We start from the raw sequence: 10030 nt of genomic DNA on the forward strand, positions 1-10030 counted from the left end.
TCTAAAGTATGTCAATTTAGTATTTTGTTCCACCACTGTCAATAAGTAACCCTGATTAGCTGTACTCACGAGGTCATATTAATAAGAAGTTCATGACCACGATAAACATTACTGTAATGTTTACCTTCATATTAGAAATGCACAGTGCCAAACAAACAGAACTGTCTTCATTTACATTACATTTAAGTCATTTCGCTCTTATCCAGAGCGACTTACGTGCGTTCATAGACACAGTGGAAATCATTACAATAGTGCATCTAAATATTTTAATGACTTTACTATCCTAGGTATTCCTGAAAAGGTGGGGTTTCAGGTGTCTCCCGGAAGGTGGTGATTGACTGTTTCAGGGAGTTTGCTGTAGAGCAGTTTTGGTGCGCAGGAACATTTAAGTAGGGCAGGTCTTCATAGAACAAATCATTCCAGTCATTTTAATGAACTCAACATTTCTCAGTGTTTCAAGCTGTAGAGCTGGTTCATTTAAGTAGGGCAGGGGTGTAAAACTCATTCCACGGAGAGCTGAGTGTGGGTTTTTGGTTTTTCCCTTTCCCTGAAGACCTAGACAACCAGGTGAGGGGAGTTCCTTACTAATTACTGACCTTAATTCATCAATCAAGTACAACGATGGATCGAAAACAGACAGACCTTTCACTCATTGTGTGTTTAAATTGTGACTGATCAACAAATAATGAGTAGTTATTTATGAGCCAAGGTCATTTGTAGATCAGTCCGTTGGCAGTTGCCTGGCTGGGTTATCGGCTGCAATGTTGAACAAGCCCATACAGTCTTCTCAATGTGTAGGAGCCATCTGATAATCTGGATTAAGAGTAAAAATTACCAGCTAAATTCCTCATCCTTTTATTGACCCTGACGGACGGTTCTGGACGCTCTGTATGACCCATAAACCTAAAGTCAACCACATCTTCCCCATTTGGGGGGACCCCCACCGACATCAGCTCGAGATGACACTCAACTTCTCCCTGCTTTGTAATCTTTGGGTGACAGAACTTGTAGTATGTCACCTTGAGACAGAGTCCAGCTATGTAGAGTGAGATCATAATGACAAAGATGACATAGGGATCTAGTGGCAGTTCAAAATATGGAGGGTTCTTCATCATCTGCCACACCCAAAAACCACAAAGCATCCCAATATCCACTCCTATCCAGGTGTGGTAGATGGTGCTCCGCTGCCTGGTGTGCCCCTCCACTATGCTGAACCAGCTAAAGTACCAGATGAGACCTACGGTGGCCCGGTAGAGCCATTCTCCACCGCCGCTGTCCATGAAGTTTGTCTTCAGTTGCCAGGCGACAAAAAATAGAACCATCCAGGAAGACAGGAAGTGGGCAGCGATGAAGCAGGGGAAGACCGAAGCAAAGAGGGCGACTGCTGCCACACGTGGACCAATCAGGAGCAGGTTCCACAGGAAGTAGACCACTGAGGAGCCCCAGCCCTGCTTGGCCTTGTCTGGGAGGAAGGAACGCAGGGAGCGGTGATACATGGTCACGCTGACGGCGATGGCAGACACTGAACCAAGTGCCTTCAAGACTGAGGGAGAGAAGAAAAAAAAATTCAGGATATTATATCAGGTAAAACTGTCAATGAACTCGGGATGTTAAATAACAGACAATCAAGTTATCTGTCAATGAAAGGAATTATAAAAAATGTATCATCAGGTCTAGAGTCAGTCACCTCTTAAATTATGAGTAGGGCCAGACCATTAAATTCTGGGGCATAGTTACAAGCTATATAACTTATATCCAGATATCCAGTTGAAATCAGAAGTTTACATACACCATAGCCAAATACATTTAAACTCCGTTTCACAATTCCTGACATTTAATCCTAGTAAAAATTCCCTGTCATGTCAGTTAAGAGCACCACTTTATTTTAAGAATGTGAAATGTCAGAATAATAGTAGAGAGTGATTTCAGCTTTTATTTCTTACATCACATTCACAGTGGGTCAGAAGTTAACATGCAATGCTACCAAATACTGAGTGTCTTTAAATTGTTTAACTTGGGTCAAACGTTTTGGGTAGCCTTCCACAAGCTTCCCACAATAAGTTGGGTGAATTTTGGCCCATTCCTCCTGACAGAGCTGGTGTAACTGAGTCAGGTTTGTAAGGCCTCCTTGCTCGCACAAGCTTTTTCAGTTCTGCCCACACATTTTCTATGGGATTGAGGTCAGGGCTTTGTGATGGCCACTCCAATACCTTGACTTTATTGTCCCTAAGCCATTTTGCCACAACTTTGGAAATATGCTTGGGGTCATTGTCCATTTGGAAGACCCATTTGCGACTAAGCTTTAACTTCCTGACTGATGTCTTGAGATGTTGCTTCAATATATCCACAACATTTTAATTCCTCATGATGCCATCTATTTTGTGAAATGCACCAGACCCTCCTGCAGCAAAGCACCCCCACAACATGATGCTACCACCCTCATGCTTCACGGTTGGGATGGTGTTCTTCGGCTTGCAAGCCCCCCCCTTTTTCCTCCAAACATAACGATGGTCATTATGGCCAAACAGTTCTATTTTTGTTTCATCAGACCAGAGGACATTTCTCCAGAAAGTTTGATCTTTGTCCCCATGTGCAGTTGCGAACTGTAGTCTGGCTTTATTATGGTGGTTTTGGAGCAGTGGCTTCTTCCTTGCAGAGCAGCCTTTCAGGTTATGTCGATATAGGACTCGTTTTACTGTGGATATAGATACTTTTGTACCTGTTTCCTCCAGCATCTTCACAAGGTCCTTTGCTGTTGTTCTGGGATTGATGTGCACTTTTCGCACCAAAGTACGTTCATCTCTAAGAGACAGAACGCGTTTCGTTCCTGAGCAGTATGACGACTGCTTGGTCCCATGGTGTTTATACTTGCATACTATTGTTTGTACAGATGAACGTGGTACCTTCAGGCGTTTAGAAATTGCTCCCAAGGATGAACCAGACTTGTGGAGGTCTACAATGTTTTTTCTGAGGTCTTGGCTGATTTATTTTGATTTTCAAAATGATGTCAAGCAAAGAGACACTGAATTTGAAGGTAGGCCTTGAAATACATCCACAGGTACACCCCCAAATGACTCAAATGATGTCAATTAGCCTATCAGAAGCTTCTAAAGCCATGACATAATTTCTGAGGTTTTCCAAGCTGTTTAAAGGCACAGTCAATTTAGTGTATGTTAACTTCTGACCCACTGGAATTGTGATACAGTGAATTATAAGTTAAATAATCTGTAAACAATGGTTGGAAAAATTACTTGTGTCATGCACAAGGTAGATGTCCTAACCGACTTGCCAAAACTAACAAGAAATTAACAAGAAATTTGTGGAGTGGTTGAAAAATGAGTTTTAATGACTCCAACATAAGTGTATGTACATTTCCAACTTCAACTGTACCTCAAGGTCTTTGTGTTCTAAGTAATTCTGTGTTTGCTTTTACGTACTTGTAATGGGCTCCACCTCTCCCCTCTGGATGATGATGGTAATCATGAGGACAAGCTGTGGCGCGCTCTCAGAGAAGGTCTCGATGAGGCGCAGCAGGCTAAGGTCATGGGTCAGATACACGGCGTTGCCCTCCATGTAACGCTTTCTACAGCAGAAGCCACATATCGAGATCCTCACAAGACCAGCATATCTAAAATGACAGCCACATACATAGTTATTAATAAAAAAATATTCTATAAAAAGGAGTTTGGTTACAATGGTGTTTCTGCCTTGAGAGGGGAAACATTCAGAGAATGTACTACTCCAAGAACGTGCCACTCTGACTATTTTTATTTTTACCTTTATTTAACCAGGCAAGTCAATTAAGAACAAATTCTTATTTTCAATGACAGCCTAGGAACAGTGGGTTAACTGCCTGTTCAGGGGCAGAAGGACAGATTTGTACCATGTCAGCTCGGGGGTTTGAACTTGCAACCTTCTGGTTACTAGTCCAACGCTCTAACCACTAGGCTACCCTGCCGCCTCTACACTCTAACCACTAATGCTAATGTTCCCATGGTGTAAAGTCCCTAAGTAAAAGTACTACTTAAGTAGGTTTTTGGGGTATCTGTAGTTTACTAATTATATTTTGGACTACTTTTACTTCACTACATTACGAAAGAAAATAAAAGTACTTTTTACTCCACACATTTTCCCTGACACCCAAAAGTAAAGTTTGACTTTTGATACTTGAGTAAAAGTATTTGGTTTAAAATATACTTAGGTACAATTTTACTGGGTGACTTTTACTTGAGTCATTTTCTATTAAGGTATCTTTACTTTTACTTAAGTATGACAAATTGGATACTTTTTCCACCACTGCAATGTTCTACACCAAGATTCTACTACTGCAATGTTCTACACCAAGATTCTACTACTGCAATGTTCTACACCAATATTCTACTACTGCAATGTTCTACACCAAGATTCTACTACTGCAATGTTCTACACCAAGATTCTACTACTCCGACAATGTTCTACACCAAGATTCTACTACTCCGACAATGTTCTACACCAAGATTCTACTACTGCAATGTTCTACACCAAGATTCTACTACTGCAATGTTCTACACCAAGATTTTACTACTGCAATGTTCTACACCAAGATTCTACTACTCCGACAATGTACTACTCATGTACTACTCATTACGACAATGTACTACTCATGTACTACTCACTACGACAATGTTGCTGTATCCTCTTAAACGTGTGGCAGTTTGAAATGGTATTTGCTTAAATATTTATTTCAACTGCGACGCAATCAGGGGAGCAGTCGGCAGAAAGGCAAACAGTTTCTTAAAGGAGCCTTGCTTGCCAGACTTAAAGCTCACAAGGATTGTGAAAACCAGTGGTGCAAAGTACTTAAGTAAAAAATACTTTAAAGTACTACTTAAGTACTGTACTTCACAATTTTTGACAACATTCACTCCACTACATTCCTAAAGTAAATCATGTACTTTTTACTCCATCCATTTTCCCTGACACCCAAAATGACTTGTTAGCAAGACAGAAAAGTGGTCCAATTCACGCACTTATCTAGTGGTTATTGATTTGTTATTGCGTTGGGCCAGTAACCGGAAGGTTGCTGGATCGAATCCCCGAGCTGACAATGTAAAAAACGGTCATTCTGACACCGTCCAACAGGCGACCATGTCAGCGTGCATTGCGCCAGGCCCGCCACAGCGAGATGGGACAAGGCCATCCCAAACCCTCCCCTAACCAGGACGACGCTGGGCCAATAATGCGCCGCCTCATGGGTCTCCCGGTCGAGGCCGGCTGCGACACAACCCGGATCTGTAGTGACACCTCTAGCACTGCGATGCAGTGCCTAACATGCTGACCAGACCACTCGCGTGCTTGCTGATTTTGTCCACCTACACCTGACATGATCAGAACACGCAGGATGAAATATCAAAACAAACTCTGAACCAACTATATTAATTTGGGGACAGGTCAAAAAGCATTAAACATTTATGGCAAATGAGCTATCTAGCTTGCTGTTGCTAGCTAATTTGTCCTGGGATATAAACATTGGGTTGTTATTTTACTTCTGATCACACTGCTAGCGTTGCATGTGCAGCTTGGCAAAATAAATGTACACATACAGTACCAGTCAAAAGTTTGGATGCACCTACTCATTCAAGGGTTTTTCTTAATTTTTTACTATTTTCTACATTGTAGTGAATAATAGTGAAGACATTGTAGTGAAGTAACACATATGGAATCATGTAGTAACCAACATTTTTTTTAACAACTCAAAATCTATTTTAGATTCTTCAGAGTAGCCACCCTTTGCCTTGATGACATCTTTGCACACTTGGCATTCTCTCAACCATTGTCATGAGGAATGCTTTTCCAACAGTCTTGAAGGAGTTCCCACAGAGTAGCCACCCTTTGCCTTGATGACATCTTTGCACACTTGGCATTCTCTCAACTATCGTCATGAGGAATGCTTTTCCAACAGTCTTGAAGGAGTTCCCACAGAGTAGCCACCCTTTGCCTTGATGACATCTTTGCACACTTGGCATTCTCTCAACCATCGTCATGAGGAATGCTTTTCCAACAGTCTTGAAGGAGTTCCCACAGAGTAGCCACCCTTTGCCTTGATGACATCTTTGCACACTTGGCATTCTCTCAACCATCGTCATGAGGAATGCTTTTCCAACAGTCTTGAAGGAGTTCCCACATATGCTGAGCACTTGTTGGCTGCGGTCCAACTCATCCCAAACTATCTCAACTGGGTTGAGGAGGCCTGTGGAGGCCAGGTCATCTGATGCAGCATTCCACCGCTTCTTGGTCAAATAGCCCTTACACAGCCTGGAGTTGTGTTTTGGGTCATTATCCGGTTGAAAAGCAAATGATAGTCCCACTAAGTGCAAACCAGATGGGATGTTGTATCGCTGCAGAATTCTGTGGTAGCCACACACCGCCCGTCGCTACTATGCAAGCCAGGCATAGTGGGTCCCATGTCATCCAAAAAGTTAAACTGAAAACACCTTCAGTAATTCCAACTGAAGAGAATAGTTTTATAATTAAATCGATGTATATACATGTAACAGGTGTAAAATATACTTTATGTATTTCACCAAAAATCCCTCATATTTATTTTTATTTATTATTAAGGTTATTTTAAAGATGTATTAGATTACTTTCAAGAGTGAATTATTTTATTGTATTTATTTTCTACATTTTCTTAATTCCTTAATTTTGTTAACAAGGTATGTGTGTGGCAATATCCAAACTTTTTTTCCCAACAGATATTATCAATAAATCCATTCCAATAAGGCATGACATAAGGTATAGATAGATACAACATCCTGCTGAAACAAGGTTCGTATCGCTCTGTTGTTGGATGGACCAAAAGATAAACAAATCTTTCCTACTGATGAGTCAACAAGGTCAACGGACCTGGGGTCAGGTCTTGACACGTTCCTGAATAATAAAGCAACACCTGAGGGAATGGCATCTGAAACAACTGCAAAATCTTTAGGACCTTGTAAAGTGATAATAATTCCTTATAACTGAGTAAAAAACACTCTGCATTTACCGTGAGACATCGTGAGTTTTCGAAATTATTTTCTGCACTGTCTTTAAATCAGGCAAATATACTTGTATGGAGTCCAGGCGGCAGCAGTAACTTTTGCATTGTGTTTGTATCCATTCCATGCAGGTATGTTGTGAAATGTGACGATTTTGTATTTCATGTTTAATGTGCCTAGTTAGCGGTCGTTGATTTTGCTACTTGCCCCAGGCATGTCAAAAACGGCGTTGTTGCTTCATTACTATGCCTCCGATACAATAGTACACTCTTTAAGAATAAATATTTAGCAGTTATTAGCAAATTATTAGTGTACAACCTTTATAAAAACGAAATGAGTCTTTTGAAAATATGAACATGTACAATGTATTTTATTGTTGCTGTTTTTACTACTGAGTTTGCTCAGCGCGTTATGAGGAGAGGCACATATACTTGTATGGAGTCCAGACGGCAGCAGTAACTTTTGCCTTGTATTTGTATCCATTCCATGCAGTCATTAAAAGAGAGACAACCGGCTGAATTGTGTCCAGAGCCTCATCTTCCACCTACACCTTACCAGAACATAACGCAGAAAGGTACCGGTACAGAACCGGTTACATACACATTTAAAAATGGCTATTTCATTCAAACTTCTCACTCCTGTTATTCTTATTCACACCTGTTACCCTTCATATAAGTCGCTCTGGATAAGAGCGTCTGCTAAATGACTTAAATGTAAATGTAATATATGAGTAAGAGGACTGAGGTTTTTTTAGCATATCATTTGCAAATACATTAAATGTAGCCACATGGCATCAACGCTAATAGCACCTTCAAGTGGTTTATCAAAACTATATTTAAAAAAACACAAAACAAGAATAACATCCAATAAATAAGATTGACATTCTCAGTCATACAGAAAAGAGTGATAACTTACTTTTGGTTTGCGGTCCAAACACTTATAAGACACACCCTCGTCCACTTTCCCTCGGTTTATGCCCTTGGGGGAATCCCTGTTGCCATTTTGGCGGGCGATCCAAATTATTAGCCAAACAAGGGAAATTTGCAATGTAAGCCCCTCAGGCCTCGTTTTTAATTCGGCTTTGCGAGTGTACAATTATGTTCACTCCGAGGTCTGAAACTCCCCCAGAATTCAATTCGCGATGATTGTACATCCGCTAAGAAAAGTCCACGAAAATGTATCAATGGAGAAGTCAAAATATAAGTGTAAGTAGAAACGAATGCAAATAGATTAGACATTGTACTACTAATGCACATGACTGCACAAACACGTATCATAAAAAGTAAATGTGTTGTTTGGTTCTTTTGGAAATTGTAGAAGAAGAAAAATATATATTCTTCAGAAGTTCCAGCTAGGCAGGCTAACGTTAGTTACGTTAGTTAGCTAATTAATTTTCTAGCTATCATAGAGTAGGCGTATATTAATTATATACTCATAATTGACTGGTGGCTGAAAACACAATCATCGCGGGATGACTGAAATCCTGGGGACACAACACAACGAAAATGTGTATTTTAACTAACATATTAGGAATTTCCGATGAGAAAATGTATTATTTTTTTTGTCTAAATTGGAAATAGAGGTCACACAATAATACCTTAAAAAAAGATTTCTGAAGGATTCTAATCCTTATATTTCATGGTGAAGTGTAGTGTTAGAGAGGGGGGACAGGCTAAAAATCAAACATTTTCAGTGTTCTAGGTAGTTTTTAATTAAGGTTTTACAGGCAGGGTAGCCTAGTGGTTAGAGCGTTGGACTAGTAGCCGAAAGGTTGCAAGTTCAAATCCCCCGAGTTGACAAGGTACAAATCTGTCGTTCTGCCCCTGTTTACAAATCTGTCGTTCTGCCCCTGTTCCTAGGCCGTCATTGAAAATAAGAATTTGTTCTTAACTGACTTGCCTAGTAAAATAAAGGTAAAATTTAAAAAATGTATCTTTAAATTGCAATTAGGACAAAGTGGACACTTTGCTTGATAATATAATGTATTATACAGATACTTGTCATGGATATTTATGTAATGTCCTGGGGACAGAAAAAACACTTTTGATATTTAAGTATATTTTATCAATTACATTTACCTTTGATACTTAAGTATCTATAAAAACCAAATACTTTTACTCAAGTAGTATTTTACTGGGTGACTTTTACTTGAGTCATTTTCTATTAAGGAATATTTACTTTTACTCAAGTATGACAATTGGGTATCTTTTCCACCACTGGTGATACAAGTTCCTTATGATATCAACCCAGTCCGTGGCTGTTTCTTTTCCCAGTTCAACAAATCAAGTCAACAAAGTTTAACTGAACCTGAGGTAGACTCCCATCTGGAACACATGAAGGATCTTGAGTGAGTGAAGGCTCTTCACAAGGCTCTCTGTCCTGGTCTCAGTGCTGTCCTTGTCATAGTGGTACCACAGCCAGCTGAAAGCCTGGACCAGGGCTGAGGAGCCTAGTAGTAGAAACATCAGCAGTCCCATGAACACGTAGGCCTCTTGTTGATAGAAAGTCACCACCGCCCACACGTCTAGTACCACATCCAGGAGAAAAAACAACATACCTCCGACAGTCAACAAGAAGTCAGAGGCGGGGTACTTGAATGGGATAGATTGTCCCGCGTCCTCCTCCATGGTGGCTGTGTAAAACTGAAAATTCACACGTTTGCGTTGGCTCTAGCACTTATCAACCCAATGAAAGAGAGCGAGAGAGAAAGAATGCATTACTTCTGACGTCTCCTCACTGTGGAAGAACCCTTGTACTGTGAAACTGAAAGTAAGCAAACGGCAGAAGTACAGCAGGTTTTCATTCCTCCCGCCTCCCAAATGCTTTTGGGGGAGGGACAAGAGACATTTAGCATATAACAGAGTATTTCAAGTTGTAGGCAACATAATGAGATAGTAAAATCATTTTAACATACTGTTTTACACACTTTGTATGTATAGTATACATTATACTGTATTCTAGTCATGGCTCATTCTATATGATTCTATACTGCTGTCCACACCTTTTCTAGTCAT

General features: G+C 40.3%; 1 protein-coding gene across 2 annotated transcripts; it reads right to left on the reverse strand.

Moving 5' to 3' along the window:
- Positions 1–399: 399 nt before the first annotated feature.
- LOC115115169 (XK-related protein 8-like) lies at positions 400–9786 on the reverse strand. Of its 2 annotated transcripts, XM_029643657.2 has the most exons (4): positions 9574–9786; positions 9324–9465; positions 3438–3628; positions 400–1543 (listed from the first exon to the last, which is right to left on the reverse strand). In XM_029643657.2, exons 1-4 carry the CDS (start codon positions 9641–9643, stop codon positions 819–821), a joined length of 1128 nt encoding a protein of 375 aa, XP_029499517.1. In that variant the 5' UTR covers positions 9644–9786; the 3' UTR covers positions 400–818. The 2 variants fall into 2 exon arrangements, with proteins under 2 accessions (XP_029499517.1, XP_029499516.1); XM_029643656.2 differs by having other exon boundaries at positions 9324–9786.
- Between the last annotated feature and the right edge of the window lie 244 nt (positions 9787–10030).

Source organism: Oncorhynchus nerka, linkage group LG4 (genome assembly GCF_034236695.1).
Source record: "Oncorhynchus nerka isolate Pitt River linkage group LG4, Oner_Uvic_2.0, whole genome shotgun sequence".
NCBI classification, from domain to species: domain Eukaryota; kingdom Metazoa; phylum Chordata; class Actinopteri; order Salmoniformes; family Salmonidae; genus Oncorhynchus; species Oncorhynchus nerka.